General features: G+C 31.8%; 1 protein-coding gene across 2 annotated transcripts in view; it reads left to right on the top strand.

Moving 5' to 3' along the window:
- LOC114345346 (regulation of nuclear pre-mRNA domain-containing protein 2) overlaps nucleotides 1-15,365 on the top strand; it is a 76,725-nt gene that overhangs the window by 37,204 nt on the left and 24,156 nt on the right. Inside the window, exons 9-11 of one of the 2 annotated variants that reach the window (XM_050643415.1) lie at nucleotides 2,747-2,878; nucleotides 10,043-10,173; nucleotides 13,183-13,443. In XM_050643415.1, coding sequence (XP_050499372.1) covers nucleotides 2,747-2,878; nucleotides 10,043-10,173; nucleotides 13,183-13,443 — 524 coding nt within the window. The remainder of the gene's footprint in view (nucleotides 1-2,746; nucleotides 2,879-10,042; nucleotides 10,174-13,182; nucleotides 13,444-15,365) is intronic. The other variant, XM_050643416.1, reaches the window with a different exon arrangement.

The following is a 15,365-nucleotide window of genomic DNA, read 5'->3' as shown; positions in this document are numbered from 1 at the left end:
AGTGATTTAGTTTACTATGTGTTTGCCTTTTTAAAGTCTTTAACTGAAGAGGTTGAGGAGTGGGGAGCTGTTTGTCTCGAGTTGGTCATTCAGAATTATATCTGTATTTTTTAATTTATTAATTTCCATGGATTCTAATAAAGATAGCTTAAGGCCTTTATTTTGAATATGCAGAATTTGAAACTCTTCATTAAAAGAATGATTATGATCTAGAAGGTGTAGTGAGTATGTAGAAGTGTCTGTTTTTCTATCGTTGAAAGCCCTTTTGTGTCCTGCTATCCGTTTGTCAAAGGTTCTGCCAGTTTGACCGATGTAAGTTTTCGGACAGTCACCACAAGTTAGTTTGTAGACACCACTCTGTAGTTGTTTTCTCTTTCGGCTCTTATTGTTCTTAATAAGATTAAGCAACTTTGATAACCTATCAGTAACCCCTGTTCTACGTTTCGCTTGACCGACCGCAGTATGTTTCTCTACACACTCACAGTAATCAACTGTGAAAAATCTAGCTTTAGTAAATTCAAAGAGATTTTTCAGCGCTGCCTCTTGGACTAGAAAGCCATAGTAAACGTAGCAAAGGCTCACGAAGAATTGTAACGCCATTGATGATGATGATGTCGCGGGTGAATGTATGAGGATAGAAATAATCTTTTGAATAAATAAATAAATGATTAATTTTGTGAGAATTTCGAACAATGCCTAATTCTAAAATTAACGCACCCATAAACTATTATACAGGTAGTATTGGTACAGTATAATTCACAAATAGTAGTGTTTCTCAATAATCTTGACCATGTAGCCATGTAGCGCCTATTTTACTGTGAAGAATATTGTCATAGTCTAAATCGAAAACTGTTGTCTTGTGTGATTAGGAAGTGAATTAATTTTAAACACTACTACTTGTTGGTCAAAGTCTGGTATTGGTTTCTTTTTCATATAGTAGTTGACAAAACTTTTTGTGGAATAAAATGATGTGGTAAGTGCATTACATATAATGAAAATAAAACATGTACAACAAAGTACATGGTATTTGATTTAACTTTTTAACTTAAAATCTAGGAAGAAGCATTACAGATATCAGTAGTTGTAAAGAATCAGGTTTCGTTATAACAGCAAATCTATTAGTAAATTAGAGCTGGAAGGTCAGATAATAGAACAAGTGGAGTCTATTAGGCATCACACTATCTAGCCACGGAAAGCTCGAAACAGAAGTGGAAGATCAAGTGAATAGAGCAAACAGTGCCGCAGGTTGTCTCAATGAACAATATGGAGAAATAAAAATATCGGAAAAGAAATGAAAGGCAGAATTTACAAATCATCAGACCAATAGTGACATACGTGGCAGAAACACGAACTCATACAGCAAGGAAAAAATACTGCTAGAAATAGCAGAGATGAAAACCTTTCAAAAAATCTATGATACGACACTATGGGACAGAGCTAGAAGTACAGATATACGACGGAGATGCAAGGTGGAGAACATCAATACCTGGTATTGGATATAGAAATTGAGTCAATACTCGCAATCTTAAAGTTTGTATTTTTAATAGTTGTTACAAAATCATGGGGCAACCGGTTTCGATGCTTACAATTTCTGCCTCATCATCAGGCCCAGTACATAAAGTCTTCACAATTACAGACTACAAGCTAAAAATAACAAAAAGACAAAAATATACACATTTATATAAAAACAACTATGTCTTGATTTAAATTAAAATACATACGATAAAGCAAAACAACTGTAGAGTATTGAATTTAGTAGTTTATAGAACGTATATTTAGACATTTTGCCATTGGGAGTGACCAATCTGATGAGAATTGCTTGGTATATAATATAATATATTATGCTACCATCAATCCTTAAGTGGTTAAAGGTTGATGGAGTCTTAACAAGATGGTATATGATCAAAATACACCTACACCCTATGTAAGTAGATTGGTCACTCCCAATGGCAAAATGTCTCAATATACATTCTATAGACTACTAAATTCAATACTCTACAGTTGTTTTGCTTTATTGTATGTCTTTTAATTTAAATCAAGACCTAGTTGTTTTTATATATTATGTGTACATTTTTGTCTTTTTGTTATTTTTAGCTTGTAGTTTGTAATTGTGAAGACTTTATGTACTGGCCTGATGATGAGGCAGAAATTGTAAGCCTCGAAACTGGTTGCCTCATGATTTTGTAACAATTATTAAAAATACAAATTTTAAGATTGCGAGTATTGACTCAGTTTCTATATCCAATGGTATAATGGACTCGCATTGGCAACCCTTTCATCATCAATAACTGGGTAAGAAACAAAATTAGAATGAAAGGACCATATAAGCCAAATGACTACACAAAGAGTAAGGACGGCGAGAGACGGTTCCCCAATAGGAAAAATTATGGAACGACAACTTGCTGGAGGCACATTGAAAAAACAGAGTCACATCTACACAAAAAGAAGAACAATTAAAGAAACAGCCAAAACTATTTTAGTTTTATCTTTTATAAAGCTTCATTGAGATCACCCAACCATTCCTTTGTATATCCATCCATTGTTTAATTGTCCAACATTTAATGTTTTGTTGTTTCTTTTCCTTGTGGGTTTCCGACAGGTATATCTTCTGCCATTTCATTTTTGGTACCTATCTTGTCTTTAAGAATTGTTGTTTGCGTCAAACAAAATATGATTATATATACTCATGCTTTAAAACAGCGTAATAAGTGCTAAGCTGATATATATGTTTATTAAATTTTTTTAGACACCCCAGAAAGCCCTCCCATGTTCGAAAAACAAGGTTATACCAATCCGATAGAATACCATGAAAATCTAAGAAACAGCAGAGCTCTCGATGTAGATCACAGGATAATCCCAGGAATATCTAACGATATGGGTAAGTTAAATTCATGGGATCGATTTGATAAGCGTCAAAACGACAAGGTATTGGAAAGATATATCAAGATCTTGCAGCAGACGAACCAGGATTACCAATGCGTGATTCAATTCAGTGGAAAAACAATCTATACTATATCTACAACTAAAATTAGCTGTCTCAAAGAATCTAAGCCGATACAGTGAAGTATCGAAGGACCTGGCCGCAAATTAAGCTTGAGCCAACTTTTTTTAACCTGTAAAATACTAGTAATTTACACACCTGTGGATCTGAGACAATTCGACGATATCGGACGTGTATTTTTGCAAATTTTGTATCATTTGACTGGTGGTCTGGTAAGTTAGTAACCTCCTTTGGCGATTGGAGCATTACGATCTCACAAAAAGGCATTAGTTCTAGAAAGTCTAACCTTTTTTAGGCACACATGTCAAATTTTGCTTCAGCCCATGTCTATTTAATTTGATAATGGATGAAGTTATAGCCAGTGTTAACAAAATGAATCAGAGATACAGAATGATGCTATTTTATTAGCTGAAAACGAGGATGACTTACAACGCGTACTACAAAAATTTAAAATAACCGCCGAAAAATATAACCTGAGACTATCAACAGAGAAAACCCAATCGATGGTAATATCAAGAACCCAATTAGATGTAAATTAGTAGTGGATGACCATATAACAGGTCATGGATTTTAGATGCCTGGTTGTGGAAATATCTAGCGACAGGCATCTGTGGCAAGAAACAAAACAGCAGGCAACAAAAGCAGCGAGAATATCTGGTTTTCTGAGGCATATAATCTGGTGGAATAAATATACGAGAACCGAAAGCAAAGTCCACATGTATAAGACATGTGTTAGACCCGTACTGATATACGCAGCTGAGACAAGGGCCGAGACAACAAAGACCAAAAATAATGAGAAGATGAAAACCCTAATATCCGTAAGAGGTGTCACACTCAGAGATAGGATACGAAACGAAGACACATTGAGAGAGCTAGGCGTTCAAGACGCAGTGAGATGGACAAGAGCAGTAGTAAAAAATTATACATACAGGCACCATTAAGAAGGTTGAAATGAAACATGGTTTGAAGAGGTAACGATGTATTAAAAGAATATTATAATAAAACACTGAATATTAGTGAAATTAATTATAAATTATCACCTTCGTATTTGTAATACTCGCCTCAAGAGAGATTTAAAATATATAAATGAAAATTAATTTTGGAACTAAAATACCACTTTAAATAAACAAACGATATAAAAAAACTTTCACACCTCTAGGTACATCTTGAAGTAAAAATTGACATGACAGATTGGATATCAGAGTTGCTAATTGACAAGTATTTTAAAACGTTTTTATATACTTGGCTTGGTTGTTGTCACGGTCTCCGCAAATTTTGTAATCCATTTTAAAAATAGTTCTAGGCTACCTAGGTACCTGAAATTTTCACAATAGCTTAGAACTAGCTAACAATGCAATATTTAACTGCTATTATACAGGGTGATTGATTAGTGGGATAAAGCTCCGTAGATCCGTTATAGTAATGGATAGCGATAAAAGTTAATAACAAAAATTGTCGCCAACTTTGAACTTCACATTACAAAATTAGTTAGAATGTTACAGGATGTTCGATAACATAGTGACAGATCAAAGTTATGTTTTTTTTAATGGAGCACCCTGCATTTTATTTTATATTCGAAATCTTCTTAACTTCTCCATTAGAAAAATATAAAGGTTTAGTATATTATACAGGGTATTTACAAAGTTATAACTAATTTCATATGAAAATCGTAACAAGTTTAACTCCCTGTATAAATAAAAATAAGCACAACGGCAATGGTTTATTGATGCCATATTTTTTTATTTATTGTCAAAATTTTCTTAAATTTTGCTAATTTTCTTTATATTGAATACAGGGTGAGTCAAAACGCAAGTACATTAATTTCTCAGTAATTTTAAATGAAACGCCTTGTATTTTATATCACTATCGAAAAGTACCATTACCGTACTTTAATTTTTATATAACATTCCCCGTGTCTAAATTTATTAGTTTTCGAGATATTTTCATTTTTCAGAGCAAATTATTAATTACGGGTCTAAATCTATCCAAATTTTAGGTAAGTCATGACTGAATTGTCTAAAACTGACAATTTACGATTACTGATTATCAATTTGTAATCAAAGTTGGCTACAATTTTTGTTATTATCTTTTATTTCTATCTATTACTATAACGGATCTACGAAGCTTTACCCCACTAATCAAAAACCCCGTGTGGATAAATCGATTTTTTTTATTTCAAACTATTTTAAAAATGTGACTAACGCAATGTAGTTTAAAGTACGTTAATAAATCGATATCTACAAATTGATGGTGGGTCAGTGGCATTAGACTGCAGATCGAGAGTTCCCTAGTTCGAACACGGCTGTTGCGTATATTTTTTTAATTTTTTTAATAAATAATTAAACTTGATATACTTAAAATTCATATTTTATAAGTTAATTATTATATATACCATTTTAAACAACCGGAAAAAGTACTTTTTTATACTAGTGTAATTTTTGTAATTATAATTTTAACAGTTAATACACCTACTAAAAATTCATATTTTATTCTTTCCAAACATGTTGTGTCCTGTATAAAACAAAACCGTGTTATTAGAAAAAGTACTTTTTTATTATAGTGTAATTTTTGGAATTTTAAACATTTTATATCGTCAAATTATTTTATATTCTAACAACGTAGAATGAAGTAAACACTTCTGTTGTATGTAGGTATATAATTTATTAAAAAATTCTTAAAATTTATCCACAAGGGAGTGGAAGTACAACAAAACGTTTTCGGTCAAACTGACCATCCTCAGTGTAAACCTGGAAATAAGTGAACCACTTAGATTGAAATGCAAAAGGGTGAAATTTTGACAGTTAAAAAAGAAAATGTGGTTACTTACGTCCAGTGTACAAGTAATTGAAACTAGCCACTTGAATAGGTGTAAAACCTCAAAATAACATTATTGCTACATTACCCTTTTAAAGGTTTACCCTTTTAAAGTTTTAAAATTTTATATTCTCTCCTATAAATAATAAAAACGTTTTATTATAAAAAAAGTTCTTTTTTATAAAAGTGTAATTATTAGATGTAAGTAGCACAAGTTTAATATATGGGGTTTGAATGGGGGGAGAATTAAGTAAAGAAAATGTCTTATTCTGGGGCTGTATTAAACATCTAGTATACTGTGAAGATCCAGCAACAATTAATGACACGAAAGTCATAATTAGAAACACATTTAGTAATGTCAAGCCACAAATGCTTACAAACGTAAGTGAATCATTTGAAGACGGTCTTGAAGGCTGTGTTCATATTGTGGTAGCCAATTTCGAACACCTTCTACAAGGAAAATAACAATTTCTTTATTTATTTTTTTTTTTTGTGTGTTGCTCTAAAATATTTGTAAATAGTAAAGTAGGTAAATATAATAAGTTTAATTATATTCAAAACTATTAAGTTTAGTCATAGAAATCATTTAGTACTAGTTAGTAAAATAAAAGGTAATGTAGTAGTAGATTATATTATTTTTTAAAAAATATAATAATAATGATAATTATCCAGGTGGGTCTTATGAAAAATTCTTCAAGGACATGCAAACAAGGAGAAACTGCTCGCGACGTCCAGATGCGTGGGAACATTTTGGGGGATACTTCACTGTACCAGGTCCTCTAGCGTTATACAGGGTGTTTGGTAAAGAATGGGCCATATCTTAACCTTAGATTCCTGAGGTTAAAAGTTGATATTAACCGAAATACAGGGTGTCATAGTTAAACTTTTATTTTATTTATTCTTGAATATTTCGTACAAGCATGGGACAACAACACGAAATTTGGTAAGTGGTGCTGGTACTGTAAACCCTACTAAATTATGTTAAACAAACATTTCTGGCTACTACCAGAGGCGTACGACGAGGGAACGTGAATGGTTGACCCTTCCCAAATTCTACGCCACTGGCGGAATTTCTATTTTAGTGCAATTTTTTGATTCTCCAATACTTTCTGTGTAAATAAAATACTCGTCATTCGTAACGATAAAGCCATTAGTTTTCGAGATATTTGAAGATAAAAACGAAGGAGCATAATACATTAATCAAAATAAGTGTGTCTTTTTATTTTTAACTTAAATATCTTGAAAACTAATGACTTTATTGCTACGAGTGAAGAGTATATTATGTGCATAGAAAGTATTGCAGAATCTAAAAATTATGCTAAAATAGCAGTTTCATCATTGGCGTAGAATTTGGGAAGGGTCAATCATTCACTTTCCCCTGTCGTACGCCTCTGGTATTAACCAGAAACAATTATTTAACATAATTTAGTATGATGTACAGTACCTGCACTTTTTGCCAAGTATCATAAGGATATGTCAAATAGTTTTATAGTAACGGGCACACATATTTCTTAAGTCTTAAACAAAGTTTTACGGGCATAAGTTTTAAACAAAGAATAAATTATTTGAAAAAAAAAAAGAATACTTTAAAATAGTTTCTTTCAGAAAGTATAGGCACTGTACACCCTACTAAATTATGTTAAATAATCGTTTCTGGCTACTACCAGAGGCGTACGATAGGGGAAAGTGGATGATTGACCCTTCCCAAATTCTACGCCACTGATGAAACTGCTATTTTAGCATAATTTTTAGCTTCTCCAATTCTTTCTATGCAAATAATATTCTGTTCATTCGTAACGATAAAGTCATTAGTTTTCTAGATACCTATTTGAAGTTAAAAATGAAAAGGAACACTTATTTTGATTAATGTATTATAGACCAGTAAGGATCTGTGAAAAAACGTCTATTTTTGGATGTGAGAGGTGGCATTCGGATTTTTGCAGATAAAGTTAGGTGACACCTTCAGTAATAATAATTGACTTATGCTCCTTCTCAAATATGCCCGGAACATTAATAAAAAAATTAAAATATTTAAAAATTTCGAAAAACGTCCATTTTTTTCTGCTTTTTTTGCTTATAACTTTAAAACGATTCGTTTTGGAACAAAGTCGTACAGAAATAAAATAAAGATAATTGAATTTTGTATGATATACGACTGGTCAAAAATGTCTTAACGTATTACCTTTTCTGCAATATAGCAATAAATACAAAATAAGGGGGCAAAACACGCCTGTTGTTATTCAATGTTTTTAACCACTTTGGTGGCACTTAGAACCTTAGTAATTCGCTTAGGAACTTCTTTGTAACATACTTAAACCGTGTACCAAATTTCATTAAAATCGACCTAATAGATTTTGCATAATAAATTTGCAATCTAAATGTTTTTAAAAAAGTTCAAATTTTTTAAAATCTTTCTGAACAAAAAGTAGACCATTTAGAAGTTGTCTAATTTTTTTACATATAAAGAGGTGCTCTACCTTTCTAATACACTTTACAGAATTAAAATCGGATTATTTAAGGGGCCTCCGCAATGTTTTAAACTTATAAACAATTTTTTGGCTTATAAACAAATAGCTTTGTTTAATAATAAAAAAAATTTATTTTTAGCAAGGCAAATAATTAAAACCGGTATAATTTGACTTAAACTTTCAAATGCTGTCAGCAGAATTGCTATTTTATTTTTTAATCAAAAGTTATTCGCGTTCAAAAATTGCAATTTTTCGAATTTTTGAAAGTTCCACTGCGTTTATCTCGAAAACTATGCATCCTATGAAAAAACTGGTAAGAACATTTTTTGCTTAGAATTACCCAAGAAATACAAAAAAATGTTTTATTTTGCGAAAAATCGATGTTATGTAATTCCTCAAGTTCTTTGTTTATAACAATCTTATCGACATCCGGATCAACTGTTACCCAAAAAATCGTGTTCTACGGGTCAAAAAATACATCAAAATCTTGGGTAAGTCCATCTAAATAAAGGAGCCCGTAGCACCCCCTCCTGGCCACAGGACTAATTTGTTTATAAGCCAAAAAATTGTTTATAACTTTAAAACATTGCTGAGGCTGCTTAAACAATCCGATTTCAATTCTGTAAAGTGCATTAGATAGGTGGAGTGCTTCTTTATATGTAAGAAAATTGACAAATCTTTGTATGTTCTAGTTTTTGTTGTGCAAGATTTTAAAGAATTTTAATTTTTTGAAAAAAGTTTAGATTGCAAAATTATTATGCAAAATCTAGTAAGTCAATTTTAATGAACGGTTAGCACATTACAAAAATTTTCTAAGCGAATTAGGAAGGTTCCAAGTGTAACCTAAGTGATGGAAAATCATTGAATAAGGACAGGCTTGTTTTGCCCTCTTATTTTATCTTTATTGCTATTTTGCAGCAAGGGTGATAAATTAAGACATTTTTAACCAATCGCATCTGATAGAAAATTTAATTATCTTTGTTTTATTCCTATACGACTTTGTTCCAAAATGAATCGTTTTACAGTTATAAGCAAAAGAAGTAGAAAAAAAAACGAAATTTTTTGAAATTTTTAAATATTTTATTTTTTTTATTAATGTTCCGGGCATATTTGAGAAGGAGCATAAATCAATTATTATTAACGAAGTTATCACCTAACTTTATCCGCAAAAATCTGAATGCCACCTCTCACATCCACCTAAAAACAGATCCTTACTGGTCTATTATGCTCCTTCGTTTTTATCTTCAAATATCTCGAAAACTAATGGCTTTATCGTTACGAATGAAGAGTATTTTGTTTACATAGAAAGTATTGGAGAATCAAAAAATTGCACTAAAATAGCAATTCCGCCAGTGGCGTAGAATTTGGGAAGGGTCAACTATTCACGATGTCCAGTCGTACGCCTCTGGTAGTAGCCAGAAAAACATAATTTAGTAGGATTTACAGTACCACCAAATTTCGTGTTGTTGTCCCATGCCTGTCAGGAAATATTCAAAAATAAATAAAATAAAAGTTTAACTTTGACACCCTGTATTTCGGTTATTATCAACTTTTGTACTAAGGTAAGTTAGCTTAAATCGACCTATTTTAACCTCAAGAATCTAAGGTTAAGCTATGGCCCGTTCTTTACCAAACACCCTGTATAACAGAAAAAGAGCTCAATCTGGCTTAGGGCTCAAATCAACGTTGCAGTGATAATGTGGAATGTTCCGTTGATACTGATAAACTTTTGTGTTTAAATTTCCCCTCTTATTTTCAGACGATTCTCAAAGTAGCCTTGGAACCAAAGATGTTGATCACCGGAACTTGATAAGCCTTACAGGATCTCCTGGACATTCCAGCTCTCAAAATTCTCTGTCTAATAGCATTTGGAATAGTCAGTCAGATCAGGTAATTTTGTTTTATACATTGGTGATATTTTTATAATGGTTTATATTTTTTTCGCGTATTTTTTATATTACTTTGCTTAAGTAACACATTCAAAGCACGATTCTAGTAATACTACTAATACAGTATTATTTTGTAGTATTAAGAGATTAGTGCAACATAATAAGCATATTTAGACTACCGTTTTTTTTAAGTTGTCAAAATTGGTTTTAGGGTATGCTAACAACAATTTTTTTTAGATATTTATTCTTATTGCTATTATTTATTCGGCCATTAACTGAATGGATTACAGTCGTGTCTATTGTTTTCGTTGAAGGACCTAGTGATATACATACTATATTTTTTGTGGTGTTGCCAGGCGCGGTTTTTGTAAGAGTTGCGTATTACAATTTTTGCGCCACTTTTATTACAAATTATATTATTTTCCGAAAATCGGTCAGGAATTTAGACATTTTTGACATTTTGAAATAAATATTCGATATTTCCTTATACTTAGCCGTTGCCGGAAACGGAAAATAACTGTACGGAAATGTTATTTCCAACTGTACGGAAATGTTATTTCCTTACTGTAAGGAAATATTTTTTCCTTTTCTCCAAGAAGTATGTCATTACAACATTTTCTGAGAAAGAACTTGCGTTTTTATTCTTACGATAGTCCATGAAATGGTTGTATGAATAGTTATATTTGTCTCTGGATTTTGTTGGCAATAAATCTAATGGAGCATTATTCACTACTTCCACCAGTTCTGGAGGGGTACGGTACCAGGAATCGAACACTCATCATAACTCATGATTAAATTAGGTAATTTTGCTTTTTAAAAAGATTACAATCACAGAAAACACGAGAAAACACCAAAAATACGGCCAAAACTAAGCAAATGCGTCAAATTTGACAATTCAATATTTTTGTTTCTATAGTTACAAAACCTGTATTTGGTGGCATCACGAATATTTGAGTCAAAATAATAATATGTCGATTTAAAAATTTTAACATGTTTATTTTAATATAATTTAAATGTTCGATTTTCGGAAAAATAGTATGTATACCTTGTAGGAAAAGCCACATTCCTGGACTCTGTATTACCTTGTCTCGACGGCAATCTTTACATCGTCCGGGAATGTTAAGCTTTTCCTACTAGTACGCCAGTCAATGGGAGCAAGAATGGGATATTACCTCCGAATTCTATCCTACTGCATGGATTTTAATGAAATTTTGGAAATAGCCTCTACTTATCTCCTAATTCAAAGTCTACCCTATGATGATGTGCGCTTTTATCTTGGGGGTGGTTTCCACCCCTTCTCGGGGGTGGAAAATTTCTTGGTTAAAATAACCACGGAAGTGGCTAGAGAACCTAATTCTAAGCAAAAAACTGTTCTATAATTTTTTTTAAAACTCAACAGTTTTTGAGTTATTCGTGGTTGAAGATTGGCAATTTTCATTGAAACAACACCTTTTCGAACGGTTTTTTTGTGAATACATACCTTAAAAACTATGCATCTAACTAAAAAAAAACAATATAAAACATTTTTGTATCTTATAAAAAAACAAAGACATTAGTTCCTTCATAAATCTTCTAGTTATAATACAAAAAGAGATATGGTAGGTGAAAAGAGTTTGTTTTTTTGGTGCATGTGCAAATCGGTGTATTCAACATGAAATAACAGAGAAACGGTTGATTTTAGGTGTATAATGCTACCAATACCTTTTGTAGTGCTTGAAAAGGCTTTTAAAATAAGTAATATTAAAGGTCGATTACATTCAAACTAAGCGAGATATGCTGCAAAAAATATTGATGACTAACGTATTTTAAGAAAAAATGAGAAGTTTATTTGACCTCTCATTCACCCAGAATTTGAATGCATCACTTTACTTCTACAATACCTTTTATTCTAGTGTTTTTTCTATGTTCAAAAAGTTGGACTGGATTAAAATGAATGGTTTTTGAAAAAAATAAGATCAATTTATAGAGCGCATTTTTAAATTTTCTTAAAAATTTTACTTTTTCTACATGTAACTTGAAAATGATAAGAAATACAATAATGAAAAACAAAAACAAATTTTTTACCTAATAAAACCCTACATTTTTGTGTGTTATCTTTTTTTCGTATCTCTTATCATTTTCGAGTTACATGGAGAAAAAGGAAGATTTTTAAGAAAATTTAAAAATGCGTTCTATAATTTGATCTGATTTTTTTCAAAAACCATTCATTTTAAACCCGTTTAACTTTTTGAGTATAGAAATAACACTATAATAAAAAGTTTTGTAGAAGGAAATCGATGCATTTAAATTCTGATGGATGAGGGGTTAAATATACTTCTCATTTTTTCCTAAAATACATTAGTCATCAAATTTTTTGCAGCATTATCTCGCTTAGTTTGGATGTAATCGACATTTAATATTGCTCATTTTAAAGGTCCTTCGAAGAGCTACAAAAGGTTACTCTTTTATTTCAAGTTGAATACACCGATTTCAGCATGCACCAAAAAACAAACTCTTCTCACCTACCATTCCTCTTTTTATATTATAACTAGAAGATTTATGAAGGAACGAATCTCTTTGTTTTTTTATAAGCTGCAAAAATGGTCTATATAGTTTTTTTTCATTAGATGCGTAGTTTTTAAGATATTCGCAAAAATCCGTCTGAAAAGGTGTCATTTTTCAATGAAAACGACAAATTTTCAGCCACGAATAACAAAAAAAGTATTGCGTTGTCAAAAAAATTATAGAACAGTTTTTGCTTAGAATTGGGTTCTCTAGCTACTTCCGTGGTTATTGTAACCAAAAAATTTTCCACCCCCGAGAAGGGGTGGAAACCACCCCCCCTAGATAAAAGCGCACATCAACGTAAGGTAGACTTTGTTTCTTGAGCTCTTCTCTACTTACTGTGAAAATATGAAGTAAATCGATGTAGTAGGATGGAATTCGGAGCCAAATAACCTCATTGACTGCCCTATAGGTACACAATGTACTATTTATAATATAATAATGTATTTTATTGTTTTTTTAACAGGATTACAGGATTAATCGAATCCAAACCTTGCCGCCCGATGATTCTGCAAACGTCTCCGGCGACCAAGACTACAGATTTGGTTTTAACATAGATCAACTCAAACTCCCTCCTCCACCACCCCCACCACCGAAATTTCAGGAGCAGCAAATACCGCCGTTGTTGTTGGATAGAGACGCACCTTCGCCGCCTCTATCTCCGGACAACGTCGATATGGATCTGAGCGATGACGAAAATTATAGAGTAAAGAGCGATAATTTAAAGGTAAATATTATTCGAAGACTGTACTATGCAACCCATCTGACATCTTCATCATTCTGTTGGCTTTTATCCTTATGCGGGGACGGCTTCCCCAAATTACATATCTCCATAAGTTTCTATTTTGGGTAATATCAACATTAACCCTCTGTAGAAAAATACTGCACAAATATTTAGAGAGAGTAATTAAATTAATCTCGGAAAAGTATTTCCTATGCGCTAATTCAAAAAATATAAAATTAGTAGACGCGCGCACTTTGCATTAAGCGATTTTTTTATCCCGATTAAAGTTTGTACATGTTGAAAGATAGGTAGATAGACTGGTAGAAAAACAAACTCACCCTGCTTTGTGTTTTCTTCTGGTTCTGTTCTTGGTCTTCTTATCTGGCCAGATATCCTTGTGAAGCTGCTTGAAGAAAATTATATGCGGTTTGCGGGAACTGTTTAAAAAAACACATACTATTCGTTGCATGATAATTCGGATTTATATGTATTATTGTGGATCAATCTATCAATCAAAGATAGAATAAAAATTTTAATTTTTTTAATATAACGCGGGCACATAAATTTGATCCACCCTGTATATTGATTTGTAACTATTTATTATAAGTAGTTTTTAAGAAGTGATTTATCGTTAGTAAGTTTTTTCCCTGAAAAATAGAACAAATTAGGGGAGAAAGTGATGAATAGACAATAATTGTTCAGGGTATTTGGAGATTATAACGGCGTTTTGTTATGCACGAAGCCAATAGCCATAGTAATTAGTTCTTAGGAAATTAAGGTAAAGAAAGTTTGGAATTTTAAATATGTTTGTTTAATGATAGGAATATTTAGATAATTTCCGGAAAGTCATAAGTTTGGGTAGGAATATTTTGAGAGAATGACTGTTTGTTTTCAAATAAAAAAAAAGGAAGGTGGGGAGATAAATGTTTCTGATTGGCTAGGCACTTTGGAATGGGGAAAGTTTTGTTTGAATGTTGAGATAGTTTTGGAAAGAGGAACTCATTATGTTATTGGCATCGCTGAAGAGCAGTCAACGTTTTCGTGGATAGTTAGATAGCAAGTACCAGTGGGTGTTTTGATAGTGGAGAATAGAGCTGAAAAGTGGAACGAGAGACAGATCAAATTGAGACGAAATACCTCTTTGATTCTGTATTATTGTGAGAAGCAGAGGAGAGAATTTTTGGAGTTTGTGTTTTGTTGGAGAATTGGTGCTGGTATGCTGATAGATTTGAAGCTTGAGAACGGAGAGGGCTTTGATGGGTAGCCTAACATAGTCAACGAGGGAGAGCTGTTTTGGGTCAAGAGAAGACATCAGAGTGAGTGAAGCAAAAGGTCAGTCAATTTATGTGAAAGATATTTTTATGTTCGGAAACTAAAATTTTGAGTAAAAGCATATGAATTAAGATTCCAATATTTCAAAAAGTAAATAGGAAGTATAGGTAATTTTGCGAATACCTAAATTTGTTTGTTTTATCAAAGTCATCGGGAACAAACCGATAAATTGTTTTTTTAACTAGAATAAATTTAAGTGGTAAGAATTTCATTCGGACAGCTGTGTCCACAGGTTTTAAATTTAATCAATTTTTAGAGTATTGATTTTGATAATAAAAGACAATTCTGTATGCTTATTTTATATTTCTATTTAATTCCTTTTCCTAATATTTTTTCCCGATTAGAACCAACTAAGAGATACTGAAACCACGAGAGAAGATAAGTATAACATAAGATAATTTAGATATTTTTTTGTATTATAAAAAGGCACCCTGAGATTTTTACTTCAATTTTGTATGATTTGCGACAATTGGATAATTGATTAAATAATTAATTGGAGTAATCAAATAAAGATAAATTGATATTAAAGTAATAAAAAGTAGATCATAACAGTATATCTATTTAATATTCTATTATCCCATTTTAGTATAAAT

Source organism: Diabrotica virgifera, chromosome 2 (assembly GCF_917563875.1).
Source record: "Diabrotica virgifera virgifera chromosome 2, PGI_DIABVI_V3a".
In the NCBI taxonomy this organism is placed as follows: domain Eukaryota; kingdom Metazoa; phylum Arthropoda; class Insecta; order Coleoptera; family Chrysomelidae; genus Diabrotica; species Diabrotica virgifera.
The sequence above is the reverse complement of the archived record's forward strand: the minus strand, read 5'-3'. Positions and strand labels throughout refer to the sequence as shown.